The 21,851-nt window shown below is 48.1% G+C and overlaps 1 protein-coding gene across 3 annotated transcripts in view; it reads left to right on the top strand.

The window, feature by feature from the left end:
- Positions 1-21,851, top strand: part of OCA2 (oculocutaneous albinism II) — a 355,302-nt gene that overhangs the window by 239,935 nt on the left and 93,516 nt on the right. For all 3 annotated transcript variants that reach the window (XM_011942880.1, XM_011942878.1, XM_011942879.1), the window contains 2 exons: positions 2,536-2,629; positions 8,740-8,833. In XM_011942880.1, the coding sequence (XP_011798270.1) occupies positions 2,536-2,629; positions 8,740-8,833 (188 nt within the window). The remainder of the gene's footprint in view (positions 1-2,535; positions 2,630-8,739; positions 8,834-21,851) is intronic.

Raw genomic sequence — 21,851 nt, 5'->3', positions numbered from 1 at the left:
GCAGGCAGTGCTCAGGTCGAGGCCTGTGAAGACTGGAGTGTGTGAGGCAGAGGACAGCCTGGCGAGGGAGGGCTTGCCTCAGATTGAAGAGTATGGAGTCAGGTCGGTTGCATGGGCAGACTTCAAAGACGGAAAGGTCATGGCTGGCTGCATGGAGGACAGAATTAAAGGGGCAAATGGTGCATTTACGTTGTGGGAAGGGGAGCTTGAACAAGGCAGAGCTTGGGAGGACAGACCACAGAGCTGTGGGGAGATCCTTGGACTCTGGAGTTTAGGGAGCTGGTTCTTATCAGAATTGCAAATCCCAGAGAGGGCATGATTTGAAAACAATGTCATAGCATACTTTTTGAAGCAATCAGCCTGTAACAGAACCTGGCACTTGTAAGTATGCAGTTTGGAACCTGGGGTAGGTTTTCTCTGGCTTTGGACAATGGACCTCACAGCACAGGGCACTTGCTGGAATTTCTGCATCACTAAGCTTGACGACATTGCCTCCTCCCTTGAGACCGCAGTGCCCCAACAAGGGCCCAGGGTCCTGTGCTTAGTTGTTCTGACTCTGTCTCCTTGTTGCAGGTGGCGTGTGCAGTCCTGTAGGGTAGAGGCTGGCTTTGCACCAACAGCGTGGTGCTCAGCGCCTACGGGGCCCTGTGGCCTTACAGTGACGTGTGTGTGCTAGCTGTGCTCATTGATGACTGGCTGTGGTGAGAAGTTTCACTTCGCTCCCTCCTCCAAAGAACAAAGACATCAAGCGTGAAGGAGCCTCTATGATAATCGCGCTTATCATAAGACAACAAAAGCAAAGCTTGAAAAGTGCCTCAGGGACTGTGCGGGAGCACCCTGCTGCCAGGCGTTTCTGATTCTGCATCAGATCGATAGATGCAGAATCAGATGTTTTCCCTAGCGTTTTACTTATTTCTCTTCCAGTGTATATTTGACGCTACTGACAATGAAAAATTGAGCTGTTCAACACGCCGCTTGTGACCCAGCAAATGTGAAGGGCTCCTTTCTAGACCTTGCAAGGCAGCTCTCGAGAACCAGACCCAGTGCTGGTGGAGACACGTGCGTAGCAGGCACGTGGGTCAGCGGCTTGGCTGCAGCTTCCTAGTCCAGACTCCGCTGGGTCTGGGGGACCCTGCTCCACATGTCCTCGCCATGGGGACTCCCCTGGGCAGTGGCAGTGCCTAGGCTCCATCTTCCATTGTGGCCGAGAGCCTGACCTTCCAGAGGGGCAGGCAGAAACACAAGATCTTCTGTCCAACCCACCCACATTCCGTCGGTCAAAGGAAGCCACTAGCCAAGCCCAGAATCTGGGGTGGGGCGGAGGACCCCCCTGCCCCAGCAGGTCGCTGCCGAGCGCTCACATGAAATCCTGCTGCAGGGATCAGGAGCTGAGGGTGAACGGATCCTCCCAAGTGAGCCCTGAGGCACCCCTTTCAAGACATCGGGGGACTGAGCACCCAGCACAGGGTGGCTCTCTTGCCCCTTAATTCTCGGCATTGAATAATATTGCATGTCACTCACATCTCCACACTGGGGTCTGCTTTCCGTTTGTGTTTTTGCGTAACGTTCTCCAGATCGGCCACCATTGGCGCTCTCCTTCGCCTGCTGCTATTTTGAGAGGTTGACGTACGCAACTGCCTGAGGTGGCGGGCCCAGGGTTCTCTCCTTCACACCCCGTGGGCTCCCTGAGGTGTCTGGTGGGAACATCACGGCCGTCCATTCTCCGGAGTCTCCCGGAGGCAGGCTCAATGGCTGTGTCCTTCCCGGCTCCTTCTAGCAATAAGCCACAAGGGGCCAGCTCCTTGAACACAGATTTCTTACAGAAATTTCACAGCCACTGTGTTTCATTGATTACAATAATGCAAAGTATATCAATGTCAGAAAGCTGCACCAGAGGCTGGCACGGCTGACTAGAGGATGGTGCTTCCTGGCTGTAGAATCTGGTACCTGTCGTCATGCTGGGAATGGCTAGCAGGCTCAGGGTGCCTGGCAGGGGGCAGCCGCGAGAAGTCGCTTAGCACAGGGGACCCAGTGTGCAGTTTAGGGTCAGGGAACTGTGTGTGAGTTCCAGCTGGGTTGCTTTTGAGGTCTGTGCTCCTGTGCCTCTCTGTATCCTGGTCTCCTTGTCTGTCAAAGGAAGGAGTAACAGCACACTTGAGGGATGTTTGAGGATTCAAGATGACGTGTGCATAGTTAGCACAGCACTTACGGGGTTCTGTGAGCTCTGCTTTGATGGCTGCGTTCTCAGGCCCTGTGTTAGACTCTGTGTACCTTTACCCCGTGTAAGAGCCACAGCAGCTGGTGGGGCTCAGGACCAGGAGGACCAGTTGGTGGCAGCTGGTATCAAAGACATACACATGAGTTTAAACTCAAGTTTCTGTGGATTCCAAAGTTTGCTTTGGTTTATTTCCACAAATCCTATGCTCCTTAGAGTTTGAAAAGTGAGAAAGCATTTGGATTTTCTAAATTGGTCACAGTATGGTAGCTTCTCTGAGCTTCCATGGGATGTGGCATCAATGTCCTTTTCCTCCACAGATTCCCGTGCTCCTGAACCTGAGCCGTGACCCTGAGGTCGGCCTGCCCGCGCCGCCGCTCATGTATGCCCTGGCCTTCGGTGCCTGCCTGGGAGGTAAGGGGCTGCTGACCGCATGGGTGGGGGGGAGAGGTACGCGCCTACACTTTCATCCAGCCCAAAGCAACAGTTAGTGTGTGTGAAATTAAAAGCAAATGAAGGAGAGTCCGGATGGTTTCCTGAGTGGACACACATGTTCAGCTTTGACAGAGCAATTCCAGGGCAACTCCATTCCTTCCCATTCTTTGCAGAGCTGCCCCCGACTTCCCGGGCCCATGGCCTGGTGATGCCTGGTTCTGACGCCTCACAGCTGATGTGTTCCCGCCCCGTGCCCCTGTGGGCCATGCTTAGGTTTAAGCATGATTCAGATTTTGACTCAGAAGCCATCCTCAGTTGTGGTTCTGTTTCTCTCTTAGTCCCTCCGTAAGCAGTGGAGGGACAAGTGGGTTAGCTAGAAGTGGAGACTCTAACCCATAAGCATGGGAAGAAAGATGAAAGGTTTTTTTTGGGGGTGGGCATTGTACTTTAGAGACAGTGAGAAGTGGAGAGACTCTAACCCATAAGAGTGGGAAGAAAGATTAAAGGTTTTTTTGGGGGTGGGCGTTGTACTTTGGAGACAGCGAGAAGTGGATTAGAGAGCATTGGGAGAGACTGACCTCTGGTGACCAGACACAGGGTTGTGGATGCAGTTGCCGTGGAGAGAACGGCGGGGGAGTCCTTCTCACATCTGAGAAGCCTGATCACCTTTGGGAACACAAGGGGATTGTGAAGAATCTTAGATCAACACATCAGATGCACTTTAAGTTTTTATTCTTATATCCAGGTGTGCTTAGATAATCCAGCTTTCTTTGTTCTCTGATTGATTTCTGACTATTAAATCAGTGCCTGTCTGGTTAGTTTATCTCCTTGGCTGAAAAGGGGGATTAATGTCATCCAGTGAAGTTTCTGTAATGTCCGTGAACAACTAATTAATCTAAGGCGGTGACTGATGCCTCAAGTTCTTCCGAGAGTGCAGAACTGTTAAAATTGCCCCTATCCAGGAACCAGTCCCGGGAAGGCAGTGCAGAGCTACATTTAACATCAACAGTTAGGAACAGGATCCGAGGACACCTGGAAATGCATCCACGATGAGGATTCTGTTCGTTTGAACTTGCTGAGCCTCTGCTATACCCTGACGTTGTGCCAGACAGTGAATTCACACCCCTGCTGTCGAGCGAGGAAGATGGCCACCTAAACTAAGGTTACAGCTTAGGCCGACACGTCCTGTAACGAGGTGTGCCCTGAGTGCACAGGGCCCCGAGGAGAGACTGGAGATGTCGGAGGAGGTTCTGCAGACGGAGAAGTTTAAAGCCAGGTCATGCAGAGTGAGAGGCCTTGTGAGCTAGTTTGGCTTTCCCCAAAACATGTAGGGTCCATGTGGAGGAGATTTCTCTAGGAGAGACATCAATGTGTGCCATTTATAGGCTAATTCCTGAAATGGGATTAGACACTTACTAACTGAGCACACTTTGGAAGCAGGGATGCAGTGAATAATGGATGTGTTCAGTCTTAGGAGCATTTTAATCTAGCAGCTCTGGAGATCGAAAGGCACCTGTTCCTGGCACGGCAGGAGTGCAGCTGTGTTGGGAGTTAACTCTACACTTACTCCCTCGGGGCCCTTCCTCATTGACTCAAGGTTGGGCATTTTACAGAAGAAATGAGGGTAAGATATCTGTAACCTAAAATTTAGCATCTTAACGGTGTGTAAGTGCACAGTTCGGTGGCATTAGGGACATTCACAGTGTTGTGCCACTGTCCATCTGAGAGGTCTTTTCACCAGTCCAGGCTGAAGCACTGTCCCCATGAAACCAGCTTTCCACTCTCTAGGGTTGGCATTCTGGAGAACACTTTAAATAGAAGTTTTTGCTTGGTTTGAGAAATGTCATTTGCTCTATAAATTGGAGGTGATTCACTGGATACTTTGAAACAACTTCCTCCCTCCCCTCCCCTCCCTTCCCCTCCCCTTTCCTCTTTCTTCTGGTCTGACCCCAGTACTTTTTGGTTGCTCTTTTCATGAAGAGCTAAGAACAATTCAAATAAGCCTTCAGAAAAACCTGCCTTCGCCTGAGTTTCCTGGAAAGCAGAGGTGGAGGCAAGTTCATGTGCTAAGGCATTACTGGCAGGTGCAATCCTAAGGTAGAAAACCTGTGGGGAGGAAGCGAAGTGAGCATGAAGAGTGAAGAACTCTTCCCTGCCATGGTTATCTAGAGGCTGTGGGCAATCCAGGCAGCACGTGACTCTTTTCTCAACAACCCAGGCAGCCCGTGGCTGTGTTCAAACCCTGAGGCTGCTGCTTTCCTTAGGTTACATCCAGGTCTTGAAGGACCGGTGGCTCTCCAACTTGCTGAAGGGAATGTCCATGCCTAGAGTTCTGTCAGGTGGAAAATCTCACTATTCTGAGAGTGTGGTCTATTGAGTGGAACGTGTGCTGCAGACACAGGAGTTACCCTTGAGATATGATTCTTTGTGTGCAACGTTCGTCACAAACAGAGCTAGGCATGGTTTTGAAAATGCCCTTGTTCTGCCTCTGGATCCATGCGTTGTCTTCCCATGCAGGACGACCTGGGCGTGCCAGGACAGGCAGGGCTGTTCATGTACAGGCCGACCCCCCTGTGCTTCTCTGTCAGTGGAAACTGGGAGGGAGGCTTGAGCTGGGGAAGTGATACCTGGGGCCTTGTTCTCCCCACCACATGGAGCCCATACCATGTGGAATACCCTTGAAACCCTGCTGGCATCTTATGAAATGACTGCAACATCGTTGGCATCTGAACAGTAGGCTCACATTCTTAATCCCATGTGAACCCCACAACCAGCCCAGGAGATGCCAGGAAAGGTGGTGACGGTCCTCATAAACACAGAGGAAGCAGACTCCCTGCTTCTCTGCCCCTGCCCATGGTAGGGAGGGATAGGCAGCTGGGTTTCTGGCCCAGGGACTGGCATAGGGATGGGCAGAGCAAAGCCATGTGGAGTCCGGGTGACGTGAGGGAGTGTCTTCTGTGGGAGAGGGAGGAGCTTCTGATAATGGTTTTCCTGGCCCTGAGACCAAACCTCAGGAGACATAGGGGTCCCACTCCCTCCTCTGGCCACGGTCATGTCTAGATGCGTGGTGAGGAGATGCCTGCAGCATCTGCAGCTCGAATGTGGGCTGGCTCTGAGTGTTGCTGGCTGGTGGCAGAGCACACGGGTGCAGGAAGAAGGTCCTGACCGTGCCACAGAGCTCTGCTGCATCTGGATTTGTGCCACCTGGGACTGCCTGTCACCAGGAGGTAAATGTTCCCTACGGCTAACACCGGCTGGCTTTGCATCTTCCTTTCCCTACTAACACAAACACCTCAGTTAATATAACAGAAGTGGTGGGGGATTTGCTCAGTTTACAGGGCTTAGAAGGTTTGAGACTTCAATTGAGGTCTTCTGAATTTAAATCTAGCATTCCTTCTGTTGCGTTGGCGGACACACTCTATTTCCAGTATGTCTGTGCAGGACCTGCCAGAGGTGATGCGTAACCTCCAGGCCTCTCTCTGGGGCCTCCTCTCTGGGGCCTCCTCTCCATGGCCTCCTCTCCGAGGCCTCCTCTCCGGGGCCTCGTCTGTGGGGCCTCCTCTCCAGGGCCTCCTCTCCGGGGCCTCCTCTCTGCTTTAGTACCAGCCTTGCTTGTCTCATTTTGCTGACCAATAAGACAGGAGGGGCCTATGTGGGAGCCTTTGCCATAGCCTTTGCCTTCGTCATCAAAACGTGTTGGTGCCAGTTCTCCTCCCTGCCCTCCTGCCTTAGATGTGGCTGGGAAGCCATCCTGTGAGGGGAGGGAGAGGCCGAGAACAGTGGAGACCTGCCTGACAGTAGCAGGCCTAGCACTGGCTCCCCACCCTCTGCCTCCAGGCTTCTCCTTACTGGGGAGGAGGTGGTCGCCCATGTGTCTAAGTGTCTAAGTTCATCAGGTTTCTGTTGCCCGTAAAGCTTTCTTTAAAGAAACAGAGCTCCGTGCGACTTAATGAGTTGATGTCCTGCCTCCCAGGCGGTGAGTCTGTGAGAAGGCCAAGGACTTCTGCAGGGGGATAACTGAGAAGGAGGGCCCTCGGGGAGGGAGGCCAGGCAATTCGGACACGTCCGGGTGCAGAAGGGCCTCTGGGGGACAGCAGCCCCACGGGGTCACCCACATGACACTCCTGAGAAGGTGGGTGGATGTCTGATGTCTAAAGGCTGAGCCGTCACCCCAGTGACATAAGCCAGCCCTGCCCCTGCCTGTCCTCAGCCGCATCTCCCCTTCCAGGGAAAGAGCTGGGTCCACAGGGCTCACCCACTTGCCCCCCATCCTCACCCAGCCTTCCTCATGCAGGCCCCAGGCGGTGTGCGGCCCTCCTGCAGATCCTTCACCGTCGTTTCCTGCCCCCACTCCTTTCCCTGAGTCCAGAGTGCTCAGGACCTCCTGAGCGGCTCACCTTGGCAACCTGCAAAAGGAAAAGGACAGATCCTTCTGTTTCCTGGGAAGTGGGTCCCTCGCAGATCAGGAACCCACACACACACCAGACAGGATGAGATGCTCTCCATCTGGGCAGGGCCTGCCTGCAATGCTATCATTTTAATTGGAAAACGGGTGTTTTTTCAATACTATTCCTTAACGGGAGAGAAAATAAGTGGAGTCTTATGTTCAGCACTCTTGCAAGTTGCTGAATGTGAACTTGGACCGTGGGTTGGGCTCTGCTAGTGACGTCCTGGAGTTGGCATGGTTTAGGGTGCAGGCTGATGCTGTCCTGGTAGCCAGGTGCATTCATGGGGCCGAGCAGGGCAGGTCTGAGCAGGGCAGGTCCGAGCAGGGCAGGTCCGAGCAGTGCGGGGCCTAGCAGGGCAAGGCCGGCCAGAGAACATCGGCTTCTCTGTGGGAAGAGACTCGTCAGACAGTGAGAAATGATGTCCACGTAAGATGGCTTGGCAAGGGTGTGGAGTCTCACTGAGCAGGTCTCCTGGCCAGGGAAGGAGCGGGGTTGGCAGGCAGGATGATGGGATGGATGCGTTGGTGCAGCCGTGCCCAGAGGGGGCTGTTTGGGCCAGCACTGCCCTGAAGACTTGCACTGGGCCCTTCAGACACTCCGTCTGGCTATCTAGGGAATGGCCTGGGGCAGCCTGAGCCCCACCCCTCACTGGTCTTCCTCTGGAGCCAGAATGGTTCACGGTCAGGACTCGCCACTTCCCGGCCCAACACCTGGGCGCACTGCTCACCCTGTCTGTGCTGTGTCTTCGTGGGGACGTGGGGCCTCCACCTGCTCTGTCATCCATGTTGTCCAGCCTCTGAAAGGTCACTCCCCCGCACTGACATGCCGTAGGCAGCTCCAGGGCAGTGTCGCACAGTTCACCCATCCTCCATAGAAGGGGAGAGAGATGGAGACAGAGGGCGACTCTTCCTCAACCGTGTGTGCACGGACGTCAGGACTCAGCTAAACTGGCTGAGCTTGAATCACGGGCCTGTTCACGAACGCTGACCACGATGGCTGGGAGGGACGGAGGAGGCTCCTGGGCCTTCCCCGGCTGTGAGTGTGTGTGGGGGTTGGATCTGACGACCCGAGTGGCCGCCTTGGCTCTGTTGCTCACCAGGCCGCGAGGACGGCACACGTGTGTGTGCACAGTCATAAAAGCTTACCCAGAGAGGTGTTTTATGTCAAGGAGATGCCATTGGTGAAGATCTGAAGGAAAGGGGTTCCACCTGCTTGTTTTTACCTATCCTTTCATCCACCGAAAGAGTTTCCTAGTGTCTGGGCCTGCAGTCTGGAGGAAGGTGGCTCCTGTCTGAGACTGCACTCCCGAGGGACACGCGTTCTCGGCTTTGGTGGTTGGCCCCGTTTGCATTTTTCTCTAAGAGACTCACAGCCGCACAGTGACTTGCCCATTCTCCTTAGCTTTCTTCCTCTCTGTTACATACAGCAGCCGTGGTTTTATCCGTAAATGAATCGTGATATTTGCAATCAGTGAGCTTATTTTCTGCTTGTGTGTTTCCAGATATTTACAAAGCAGTCACTTTGACTGTAAAATAATCATCACATCAAAGCCTGTGAGATGATCTAAATATTACAAACCAAAGAGAACAGAAGCTGACCACCAGGATGAACTGGGATTTTGTTTTTAAATTTTAACTTTAGGTAACGGGACACTGATTGGCGCGTCGGCAAACGTGGTGTGTGCAGGAATTGCAGAGCAGCATGGATATGGGTTCTCCTTCATGGAATTTTTCAGGTACTTTTACATTCACTTTAAATTTCTGTTAAACTGTATAGTTCCTAAGCTTACTTAATTAAAAAAAGCACATTAAACGCTAAGATAAGCATATTTTTAGCAATTAGAGAGACTGTGGTGTAGGGGAGATTAACTCAGAAAAGAACACATTAAAAATTTATTGCTGGTGGCTCACGCCTGTAATCCTAGCACTTTGGGAGGGCGAGGCGGGCAGATTGCCTGAGCTCAGGAGTTCGAGACCAGCCTGGGCAACACAGTGAAACCCCAACACAGTGAAAATACATAAAAAGTTAGCTGGGCGTGGCAGTGTGCATCTGTAATCCCAACTACTTGGGAGGCTGAGGCAGAAGAATTGCTTGAACTCGGGAGGCAGGGGTTCAGTGAGCTGAGGTCACGCGACTGCACTCCAGCCCAGGTGACAGAGTGAGACTCTGTCTCAAGAAAAAAAATTGCTGGGATTAGCTCCATAACACAAAGGATGGTTCAGACATTCTGGATGACTCGGGTTGAGTCAGGGGGCCAGGAAATGACTGTGGGCTTGCCAGGTATTTCATGTGGCTGTCCTCTTGAAAATTCCAGTGGGAACGTGTGCCCTGACTGTCCACGAAGATGGTGCGTGTCGAGTCTGACATTCCCCTGCTGGATTGCACAGTCCCTGCTAGCAAAGACCCCGTGACGTCGCAGACTAAAGCCAGGGTGGTGGAATGGGGGCAGCCTGGCAGTGGCTTCCCTTCTTGTGTGGGCACCTCTCAGGAGGACTGCGGAGAGATGAGGCCCTCAGGGGTGGGGGTGTACAGCGGGTGCCTGCAGAGTAGAGCCTGCTCTAGGAGGAGCTGGGTCCACGCTGGGGCCCTGACTGCTGGCACGTCTGTGTGTGAGTGGCACACTGCACATTGCAAACAGGTGAGGGGCTGAATGGAAGCTGGAAGCCCTGTCAAATGGTGCTGTTAAAATGAACTTCCTTCATTTGGTGTTGAGCAAGCTTTCTGTGGAGTTCTTTGTACATTTGCGCTGGGTGTGTGCACAGTGACGGTTCCCAGAACCAGCCTCAGGGAAAGATTTGGAACCTCAGCGTTGGCTGAGGGGCAGAGAACCCTGTAGCCGGTGGAGGCAGCGATCGCTGCACCAGGCACTGCTGCCTGGGGCTGGCTTGGGAACAGAACCCTGGCCATTGTGCCCAGTTGAGGACCCACACACAGCAGGCTGTTTGAACAGCAGCACACCGGCTTTTGCCAGACTTACGATATTGGCCATTTCCGTGGTTCGTAAGAAACTAGTAATATGTGGTGATTTTGCTGAGGCATCAATCTGAATGACACTCCTGGGTGACTTGGGTGTGAGCCACAGGGGACGCTGAGTGTGCATCTCCTGGTGGGACTCTGGGCATGTCGCTGACCCTGCCGCTAAGGGACAGGGTTCAAAACTTAATGCCTGGCCCACTTCTTTCTGTCTGGACTCTCATCTGCCTCAGCTGAGCATAAAAGAAATCATCCTGTCAGTTAAACAAGAATTATCCTAATGAGAGCAGCATTTATTACAGCAAATATGGCAGTGGCCTTTGCAGGGTGGCCTACCGCACACTGCTGTCTTCTCATCTTTGCCCTATGGTCAGTGAGGGTCAGACCCAGAGCACAGCTGAGAGAGGGGATCAGAGACAAGCGTGCTGAGTGGGCAGCAGGGGGAGGTTCAGTTCACCCTCTCTACCAGCTCTGCCTCCTTCGTTTGGGCCGGGCTCCTAACTTCTGCAGCCCTGGAAGGCCGTCGTTCTCACGTCCCCCGTCTCCACTTGTTTGCTTGGGCAAGCGTACCACGTACTGGCCCCTCTACTTCCTGGCAGGCCCATAGGCTGGATCTCAGAGAGCGGAAAAACCTCATGGCTTTTTGCAACACCAGTTGGTCTCACAGGTAGGCACGGGAGGCCTGGTATTAGTATTTTTTTAAAAAGAAGATTTTTAGGGCAACCACAGTCTGATCTTTTCCCAAGTAGCACTTCGGAACAATAACCGGACATCTGCCCAGCTGAAAGGGTTTGCGTCCACTCCACCTGGGACACGTAAAGTGCCTGAGGTTCAGCTCCAGTGCGTGATGCATGTGGGCACTGAACTTTTCACACAGGTCTTGCATTTGGTGTGCAGTGTGTGACACATGTGTGTGTGTGTGTGTGCAGTTACTGTGGTGAACGGCTAGTATGACAGGAAGTCGGTGGCCTCAGAAAGCTTGGGCAAGACTGCCAGTTGTCTCCCCGAAAGCTCATTAGCCCCAGCCTTATGAGTCATATGCATCTTCTTGGATGGAGAGTGTCTCTGTGGTGAGTGGTCAACAGAGATCCTTCCTTGTTTTTGCCTGGTTCCAGTTCTTCCAACTCTGACCATCCTTCTTGCCAGGTCCTTGCTGTGCAGAAATCAGAGCAGTTTTTGCCCAGGGGATGGTTATTTAATTGCGCTAGGGACTTTATTTGCATGAATTGCTTAATTTGCAATTGCACATGCACTATTTTGACTTTTATCTAGAACTCAAAGATTTATTTTCATAAAAGGAGGCTTCCTGTGATACACAGTGCAGAATGTTGTTAAAAAATGACCATTTCTCTCATGATGTAGATAAGTATTTAACAGAAAATGTGTCAATGAATAAAATATAAAAGTAACCTATAATTTTGTTACCTAGAAATAGCCACTGATCATAATTTGGTGTGTTTTCTTACATTTTCCCTGCCTACCATAGATTACATATTTTTTTACAAAGCCTTCAAATCACATTGTATCCTACTTTTTATTCTTTATACTCTATTGTGACCATCTTACCTAGGACCAATTGTCCTTCCAAAATAGAATAGCTATACCTACAATAGGCAGATATATCCCGGTTCATTTTACACTGAGGTATTGAGGTTGCTTGCTATTTCTTGTTATGGTGTGATAAATATCTTTATAGATAAAACCTTGTTTCATTTCTGATAATTGAAGATAAATTTTCTGACATAGAACCACTGGCTAAATGAATGATGTTTTAGGAATCCAGATAAATATTGACAAGCTGGCATCCAGAAATGTCGTTCTCCACACACTTTATCGAACTTCACTGATGAAACTTGTCACTGCCATTTGAAATGCTCGAGGTTCATCTGGCTGGCTAACAATAGACTCATGTTTTGTTTTAATTAATTCTACTGAGATTATACTCTTTCTCTATAAGCATTGAATATTTGCATTTCTTATTTTGTAAACTTTCTATTCATATCCTTTGCCTCTGTCTTTCTCTTGAGAGATGAATTTTCCTATTTTTCAGAAGCTCTCTTGCACCTACAGAAATCAGTTCTGATATACATGTTGTGACTATTTTTAAGCTTATTTTTGTATTTTAAATTTTGCAGAGGAGCTTTAGATATTCTGTAGTCGAAATGGATAAACTTTAGCTCCATTTTTATCTATACCTTTTGCTTTCATTAATTTTTTAAACCTTTTTCTTTCAAGATAATTGTAGATTCATGTGCAGTTGTAAGAAATAATTCTGAGAGATTGTGTGAGCCCTTTGTGCAGAAACCCCTAGCAGTAAAATTGTGACAAACGATAGTAGAAGATCACAGCCAGAATGTTGCCATTGATGCAGTCAAGGCACACAGAAGAGTTCCATCGCTATGAGGCGCCCTCATGCTGGCCTTTTCCAGCCAGCCCTGCATCCTTCCTACCTCTAGCCCTGCCCCAATCTGTTCTCCATCTCTAGCATTTTGTCATTACAAGAAGGCTAAATAAATGGAATCATACAACATGTGACCTTTTTGCATTGGCTGCTTTCACTCAGCATTGTGGTCTAGCAATTCTTCCAAGTTGTCTCACGTGCCAGTATTCGATTTCTTTGCATTGCACTCTGTGGCATGGATGGACCACAGGTTGTTTTGTCGCCTCCTCATTGAAGATCACCTGACTTGTTTCCAGTTTGGGGCTCTTATGAAGAAAGCAGATAGGACATTTTCTCCCAGTCTGTAGACTGTCTGTTCATCCACTTAACAGGTTCTTATACAAAGCAAAGGTTTTGAATCTTTTTTTTTTTTTTTTTTTTGAGACAGAGTCTCGCTCTGTCACCCAGGCTGGAGTGCAGTGGTCAGATCTCAGCTCACTGCAAGCTCCGCCTCCCAGGTTTACTCCATTCTCCTGCCTCAGCCTCCCGAGTAGCTGGGACTACAGGCACCGCCACCTCGCCCGGCTAGTTTTTTGTATTTTTTAGTAGAGTCAGGGTTTCACCGTGTTAGCCAGGATGGTCTTGATCTCCTGACCTTGTGATCTGCCCGTCTCGGCCTCCCAAAGTGCTGGGATTACAGGCTTGAGCCACCGTGCCCGGCCAAGTTTTGAATCTTAATGAGGCCCAACGTGTCAAAAAATTTTTTAGTGTGTCGTGTTTTTGGTGTCAAAAGCATGACAGCAGGAGAACTTTTTACCTAGCCCTAGATATTTTTCAAAGATTATCTCCTGTGCTCTTTTTTCCCCCAAATTTTATTGATTTACATGTTACATTTAAGTTCATGTTCCATTCTGAGTTAAGTTTCATATAAGGTGTGAGGGTTAGATCAAGGTTCTTTTTGTGTTTGCCTGTGGATCTCGCCACACTCTAGCACCATTTGGTACAAAGGCTATGGTTCCTCTGCTGAGTTGTTGTTGCAGCTGTCACTCATCGGCTGAGTGCATCTTTGTGGATCTGTTCCCGGGTTCTCTGTTCTGGTATATTTATCTGGATGGCTATCCCTTCCCAGTACCACACTGTCTTTTTTATTTATTTATTTATTTATTTTTATTTTTATTTATTTTTTTTTTTTGAGACAGAGTCTCGCTCTGTTGCCCAGGCTGGAGTGCAGTGGCCGGATCTCAGCTCACTCCGCCTCCCGGGTTTACGCCATTCTCCTGCCTCAGCCTCCGGAGAAGCTGGGACTACAGGCGCCCGCCACCTCGCCCGGCTAATTTTTTTTTATTTTTTAGTAGAGACGGGGTTTCACCGGGTTAGCCAGGATGGTCTCGATCTCCTGACCTCGTGATCCGCCCGTCTCGGCCTCCCAAAGTGCTACCACACTGTCTTGATTACTGCAGCTATGAGAGACAACACACTGCATTACACTTTTATTAGGATCAGAAATATTGGAATAGACACATAATTTAAAATTACCCTAAAAATATTGGTATCGAGAGGTCTGCAAATATTTTCTTAGAATTATTTTTAAATTTTGTCTGTTTTGGCGGTTATTTTCCCCTTGTCATTTTTTATCTGTGGATTTATTTTTGATTAGTGGTTTGCGATTCATCTAGTTCTATTTTATTTTTCAAAAAATAAGAATTTGATGTATTTCTTAGTCTAGTTTTCTATTTTCTACCTTGTTAATTGCTGCATTTATCTTTATCATTCCCTTGCTAGTGCTTTCTCTTGATTTACTTTGCTGTTCTTTAGTTTTTTCAAATTTCAAATATATTTCATTTACTTTTATTTGTTTGTTTTATTTGCCATAAGTGTTTAAGGCTATGCTTTTTCCTCTGAACACTGCTTTAAATGTATTCCATGGAGTTTAATATATAATGCTTCCATTATCATTATTTCTAGGATTTCTGTATTTTTAGTGTGGCTTGCCTTTCATCTGAGTTGGATGTTTAATAACGGTTCTTTTCAATTTCCAGTTTAAATAATCTTGTTACTCATTTTATTTTATTTTTTATTTTATTTTTTTTTTCTTGAGGCGGAGTCTCGCTCTGTCGCCTGGACTGGAGTGCAGTGGCCGGATCTCAGCTCACTGCAAGCTCCGCCTCCCGGGTTTACGCCATTCTCCTGCCTCAGTCTCCCAAGTAGCTGGGACTACAGGCACCCGCCACCTCGCCCGGCTAGTTTTTGTATTTTTAGTAGAGATGGGGTTTCACCGTGCCAGCCAGGATGGTCTCGATCTCCCGACCTCGTGATCCGCCCGTCTCGGCCTCCCAAAGTGCTGGGACCACAGGCTTGAGCCACCGCGCCCGGCCTTATTTATTTTATTAATTTCTATTTTGATGGAACTTACATCTGGTTTCTTTGTGATCAAGTTTGATCATACTTTATGTGTGCATTCTCTATTGTTATTGTATAAACTTACATCTTTCTCAAGTCTACCCAATGATTATACTAGGTCGTTTACATCCTTACTTAGTTTTTGTTCACTAAATCTGTTGTGTACTTAAAGTGGCGTGTTAAATATTTCCTGTTACAAGTATGTCTCTTTATTTCTCCTTGAATCTCTTACTGTTTATCTTTGAAAGGTGGTTAGTGTGTTATTTGCTGGATACATATTTACCACTGTTCTGTCTCCACTGTGAGTGGGAGGCTTTTAGCACGATTAAACATCCCTTCTGTCATGCTTAGTGCTCTTTGGCTTGATTGTAGTTTATTCAGTGTTGGAATCACAAATCATTTTCTTAGCTTTCAGCCTTTCTAAAGCACTTTGTTTTGGGTGTGTCTCGTATAGACTGTCTATTGTTGGGACTTGCTTTGTGAACCAAAATGAAAGTATTGTTTTCTTTTAATAAATAAATTTAGTCCACTCACATTTATCGATATGACTACACATTTTCCATGCTATAGGTTTTATGTATGTTTTAGTTGCTATGTTTCTCTATATGTATATCTTTTTTTGCTCTTTTATTTTCTAAAATTTCTCCTTGCAATTTGAAAGGTTTGTATTTTGTTCTAGTGATTACCTTTGTTCTTATGCTTTTTCACTTGTCTTTAGTCTTCTGTTTTCTTACGTAGTCTTTTATACCTCCTTTGTCTATCTTTAATGATAACCTTTGACTTCTACCTCTTGCCTAAATGATCACTGATAAGTTGATTCTACTTTTCTCTTCCCTTCTTTCTCCACCCACTTACTAATTGAAGTATTTCTGCTTTCAAAACACGTAACATCATCACTCTTCCTCCAGCCACCATTGTTCTGTGCTTGTTTCTCTTAGATCCACGATTAAGTCTATTAGATCCTCACCATTGGCTCTTTGGCTGAAGTGTTCCTGCCTTTAGACAGGTGAGGCTAATCGTTAAGAGCCCAAGATCAGCTCCTGGGTACAGCACCCCTGAGCTTTTGTAGGTTTAAGGCTGCATTCTACATCCTTAACATTTGACAAGACACTTTGCTTCCTAGTACACCCTTGATTCACACATACCTTCTCCGGGTTTCCTGAAGGTGTTACTCCGTGGTGGCCTCAGCTGTATGTGTGTGTGGGATGTCTGATGGCAGCCCAGTTCTCTTACATTTGAAGTTATTTGGTAATTTTGCTACAGGCTTGGAGGATTCTGCAAATTTATCTTCAGAGTCTAATAGTTTTACTAAGATATTCCCAGGTATCCCATGGGTATCATGGGCCTAACATGTAGCTTTATGTCTTCTTTTGAGTCCAGAAAGGTTTCTTGGATCAGAGTTTTAAGTGTTTGTTATATTTTACTATTTCATGGATCTCTTTATGTTGAGTCTCACTGGCCTGGCTTCCAATTCAACCACTTTCTTTCTGGTTTGTTTTACTACTCAGTTTGTTTTTGGCCTCTTGTTTGCTTTCTTTCTTTAATGCCCCTTATTACATTTTCATTTGATTATAGTCTTCCTGAAACACCTTATAACATAATCTTCATTTCTGACATGATTTGTTTTTTTTCTTTGGCTTCTCATTTTATTCTTCACGTTTTTGTCGTTTTCTGCTCTCAGCATTTGGGTTTTGGATTCAGGTTGTTTTTGCACATCCCCAGTGCTTATCTGAAGGTATGAAATTCAGTGTCGAGGGTTGTATGCGGTTTTATGTTTCCTAGTTTCACGTGGCTTGTTGGGGAAATCTTTCCCAGCTTCAGTATTTAGATTCTCATGCCCTGTTTTATTATTAGGAAAGCCTTGCACAGGGTCAGTCAGCTTTTGGCTATGTGCTTTGTGGACAGGGTTGCCAGCCGGTGTCAGTTCCAGGATTCCTAGTTTGAGAAGATTCCTGTTCTTTGGTCAGTGTGGTGGAGAGCAGTCTCTGCGACAGCTTTTTTTTTTAATTGTGGGGGATGCCCATCCATTTTTGGTTCCTTTTGTCTTACAGGATTCTGCATTTCCGCCCGGCCCTCGCTGTTTTTCCCCTTCCCTGCCAGGCTCTGATGGGCACGCCTGCCTGCCTGCCTGTTTGCTGTGTTCTCTTGCGGACGATGCGTGCCTGCCTGTCTCCTGGAGCCCAGTGCACGTCGATGTCTTTTCTCCGTCGTCTATACACAAATCCAACAGGATCGTTTTCCAGCGGTTTTACGCTTAGGTTGGCCTTCCTGCTTCTGGCTGTTACTTTCCTCAATTTTAGAATTTTTATTTCTTCTCTTTTTCATGAAAATTGTCTGGATTTCTCTGGCTCCCTGCAAGGGTGAGGGGCAGAGGCCTGAGCGACAGCTTGGCTGGGAATTGGTGTTTTCTTCTTTACTGACAGGTAATCATGTGGAGTTAATGGTTCTCTCCACCTTCTAGTTATGTGGAAAGGCAGGCTATCCATGTGGCGTCATCTGCATTTCTTGTTATCTGTGGAGTTTATGGTACACTCCGTCTTCTAGTTATGTCAGAAGGCAGGCTATCCATGTGGCGTCATCTGCATTTCTTGTTGATCTGTGGAGTTTATTGTGAGCAGATGCAGCGATGTGGCATTGGGTGGCTCTCATTACCTTGCCTACCAGAAGCAAGACAGTGGCATCACCCATCCACAGTCCGCGTCGCCCATCCACGGTCCGCATCGCTCATCCACAGTCCGCAACTCATTCTTTCTGCCATGCCCGAGAAATCTTTGCTGCACTTCCTGGGGAGGATGTGATTTTATTTTGCTCCACTGGAGAAAATGATTTTCTGACTAGAAATTATGCTAATGCTGGATTCCCTCATTGGGCGGAAACCTGTTCTCCAGGACATTCCTCCGTGGGGACCAGGCCATACCATTTCGGTGCCGCCCACGTAAGATACACCAGTCTATTAGTGTTTTGTTAATTGATAATGCCAATTTTTACTATTTCTTTAAACATAGAGACACATTAAGTTGAATTTTGTTGTGGAATTTAGCTTCCAATGAAGCTTTTGTCACCTCATTTTGTTTTCTTTTGTGGTTTCTTAGAACATAGCTAATTATTGTGAGGCTTTAAAAACATCAAGCTGATAAATTAAATGAAAGAGTGAAAAAATATCTAGAGAATAAACCATCCAAAAAATACTGTCTTAGAAACAATATTTGAAAATGACCTGGCTTTGTTCAGTGTGATTCAAAGGGATCATTACCATTGACTAACAGTAAACATAATAAAATTCTTGGTAGATTTATAAAGCCCTCATTCTGTCTGCTGCTTCAAGGGTAGCCAGGCAGACATTCATATTTTCTCAAAGGTCAAAACAGATGCTAATGTAATACTGGGTGCCTTTTCAAAGGTTAATCTCTGTATTGATCACAGTGCTGTAAACTCGCTGAACCACAGTCAAATACTTTCTTTTCCCCTGAGGGTTAAAATCATGAATGTGAGATCAATATTTTCTGAATGTAAATTTCAAAGTTAGTCTCATCCACATGTTACATTTGCTAAAGAAGAAAGAAAGGAAGGAAGGAAGGAAGGAAAGAAAAGGTAAGAAAAGGAAGGAAAGAGAAAACCAGGCTGTTTTTCTGGCAGCTCTCACCTGCTTAGCACAGAAATGGGCCTTAGGCTTCTCAGGGCAGGCAGATCCTCCGTGTGAAGGAAAACTTAAAGCCACTCACCCCCTGCTCTTTTCCCTCCCTTCATGCAAACTCAGAGAACCTCTCCTGTTGGTTTGCACCTCAACGGAAAACCTTCAGCCTTAGGATGATGTCATGTGGGTGGATTCGTATATTGAACCCTTCTAATCAATGGCCCTGAGAATGGTTACAATGAATCGGGCAGGAGCGGAGAGCTAAGAGCATCGCGGGGCCGTCTGGGGCTCCTGAAGGCCAGAGAGTCGGGACAGTCTTAGAGAGCTGCGAGAGCCGTAAATACTTGTCAGGAGGGTGCCAGGAGAGCTGGTGCAGAAGAGGTTCTAGTCACCGTGTAGTGATTTTGCTGTTCGTGTTGATGGAAACAATGGCTCCACTTTGATTCAGGGTGACCCCCCCCCCCCCCCTGTATACTTTGCAGGAAGCAATGACCCGTGACCTCAGTACTGGGAGAGGCACACAGACCACTAGGGGAGAACGGGAGATGACCCGGAGCCCAAGACGGAACGATCAGCCCGGCACACTGCTGCTGAGGTGCTGGAGAACGAGGGCCTCACACTGACAGGGGTTATTGAGAGGCCAACACCACTGCATACCATTGCTAGGCCTGAGAACAGGGCCTGCGCCTGAGGCACCAGGGCCAAGGGAGGGCCCTGGTAAAGTCATCTGTCCCACGCACTGTGGCTGCCTCACAAGTCATCCCCAAATGCAGGGGCTCAAAGCAACAGCAGTGATTTCACTCCTAACTCAACCATCTTCGTGGAATTTGAAAGGGCAGCTGGTCCTGCTCCACCCGGAATCACCAGAGCTGGCAGAGGCCGAGGCCAGAAACATCTGGAGGCTGCTCACTTGCGCCTCCTGCCCAGGCTGTGGGGGCCCAAAGAGCACGGCTGGAATGGCGGTGGGGGCCTCAGACATCTCTCTGTATCACAGGCCCCCAGATGCAGGGGAAGGAGCTTCTTGATGGGGAAGCATCACTGTCGGGGCTGTGGGAGAAAGTGTGTGGGACGGAATATATTAGTGCTGGCGAATTTGGGAAGTGCAACCTGCCACATCATTTTATTTGCCCGAGACTCGTAGCTCATTTGATCTCATAATCCCATTTTGCTTTAGCCATTCCGGGTTGGGTTTTCTGTCGCTTGTAGCTCTAAGAGCCCTGAGTGGTACAAAGGCCCAAAGAAATGTGCCGCCCTTCTTGGTCTTTCTCAAGGACTGGTGCTAACTGCAGTCGCTGCAGCAGTCAGTGTTGGATCACAGCCGGATCTTTGCTTTCTGCGTCCCCTTATGTCCGGAAGGCCCAAGTTCCTATTGCGGAGGCTGTGCCAAGAGCCAGGCCTCCTTGCTGCTGAACGTCCTAGGTCTGGGATAAGCGTGGTGCAGTGCCCTGCTGGCTTAGCTTGTGGCTCACTTAGCAGCAGTTAGGAGACGGCGCTTGTCAGCATGGGGAGCATGTGCCTGTGCAGCGCCTCGTCTTTCCCGCGGCTGCGCCCCCGGCCTCGACAGGAGCCACTAGTTACTGTGGAAAGTGGGTGAAAGGGGCGGACTTAGCAACATTCTGCCAGCACTAGCAAGTGGCTTTTTCTACTCCTTACTCCAGCCGATCCTTTAATTCTCCAACACCGAGTAGATATCCCACAATTCAATTCAGTTCTAATACCAATTACCCGGGGCTATTGTCAGACCACAGGCTGAGGGCTCCTTCCCTCATCGGCATCCTCAGTTCAGACACAGGTACCAGGCACTCACACTTCTGTGCAACTTGGCTACAAATCAGGGTTCCTGCAACCCCTCTCCTCAGGTTCAGTAATTTGCTGGAATGACCCGGAGAACTCAGGAAAGCATGTTACCTACCTTTACTATTAATTTTAAAGGATATTATAAAGGGTACAGATGAAAAGCCAGATGACGAAGTGCATAGGTGAGGTCTCTGGTAGGGTCCCAAGTGCAGGAGCTTCTGTCCTCATGGAGTGCAAATGCATGCACCACCCTCCTGACACACAGATTCGTGCACTAATATGGAGGATCCCAGAACTCCACTGCTTAGGGGGTTTGAGGCTTTACTACATTGGCATGATTGATTCCATCATTGGCCATTTGTGATTGGCTCAGTCTCCAGCCCTGGTTCTCTCCCTGAGGATTGGTGTGGGGACAGATGGTGGAGCTGTCAGTTTTAACTTTCTAATCATGCCTTGATCTTTCTAGCAAGCAGTCCCCTCCTGAAGCCATCTAGGACCCCCAAGAGCTGCCTCATTAGAACAAAAGGAATTCCTGTCACTCTTATCACTCAGGAAATGCCAAAGGTTTTAGGAGCTCTGTGCTAGGCATAGGGACAAAGACCAAATATTGTTGTTCTTCTGCCATCACTAGTCAAAGGGCCCTCGAGGTGCCTGCGTTGCTTGATGGTGGGTTAACGGGGTGTTCGTGGATGATGGTACAGTTGCATGCAGAGGTCCCCCGTGGACACTGAGGTGAGATCTGCAGAGAAGCCATTCCCTGTCAGTGTTTCTTTATATGCTAGACTATAAAGTTGAAAAATGATGCTATAGAGTTGTCTAAGGGGAAATTTCTCTCTGCCTTTCCACGGATCAGATTTCCTACAACTGGAAAAAAATCCACTGGGACCACTTGTGGCCTAAATGATTGTTTTTATGTAACTTGTTTTTGGTATATTATTAATTTAGTGGCAGAGAATCCTTAATTTCAACCATTAGGGAACCCAGAAAAAACTGAGTACATTAAAATAATGTAAAATGACTTAAAAAGCCTTAAAGTGACTTCAAAGACTTGGAATGACTAAAGAGTAAATGTCCTGGTAAAGCGCAATACACTGCAGTGGGGTAAGGAGGGTCCCAAGACATCTCGAGTCTTCTTCTAAAACAATCTCAGCAGACAGGTGCATATCTCATAACCTCCAGACAACATAAACAACAGAGTGCAGCTCTGCGTTTGTGGATGACCCCAATGCGGTCAGCTTCACACGTGTGCTGTCACTGATTGGCTAAATTTTTGGAGTAAAGGAAGCTTGGCCTAAACTTTGCTCTATGGGATATGCTATTTTGAAAAACAAGATAACACATTTTTATAATGCATTTAGACATGCTGACACAGGTACACGTTTCTTTACAAGGTTGTATATTTAGGGGTAACTAAAGAATTTATTAGGCTGGGTATATGATGGCTCATGCCTGTAATCCCAAAACTTTGGGAGGCTGAGGCGGGCGGACCATTTGAGGTCAGGAGTTCAAGACCAGCCTGGCCAACATGGTGAAGTCCTGTCTCTACTAAAAATAAAAAAGCCGGGCATG

The sequence above is a fragment of the Colobus angolensis genome, unplaced genomic scaffold (assembly GCF_000951035.1).
Source record: "Colobus angolensis palliatus isolate OR3802 unplaced genomic scaffold, Cang.pa_1.0 Scaffold211, whole genome shotgun sequence".
NCBI lineage: Eukaryota > Metazoa > Chordata > Mammalia > Primates > Cercopithecidae > Colobus > Colobus angolensis.
Note: the sequence above shows the minus strand (reverse complement) of the source record. Positions and strands in the feature narration are given on the sequence as shown.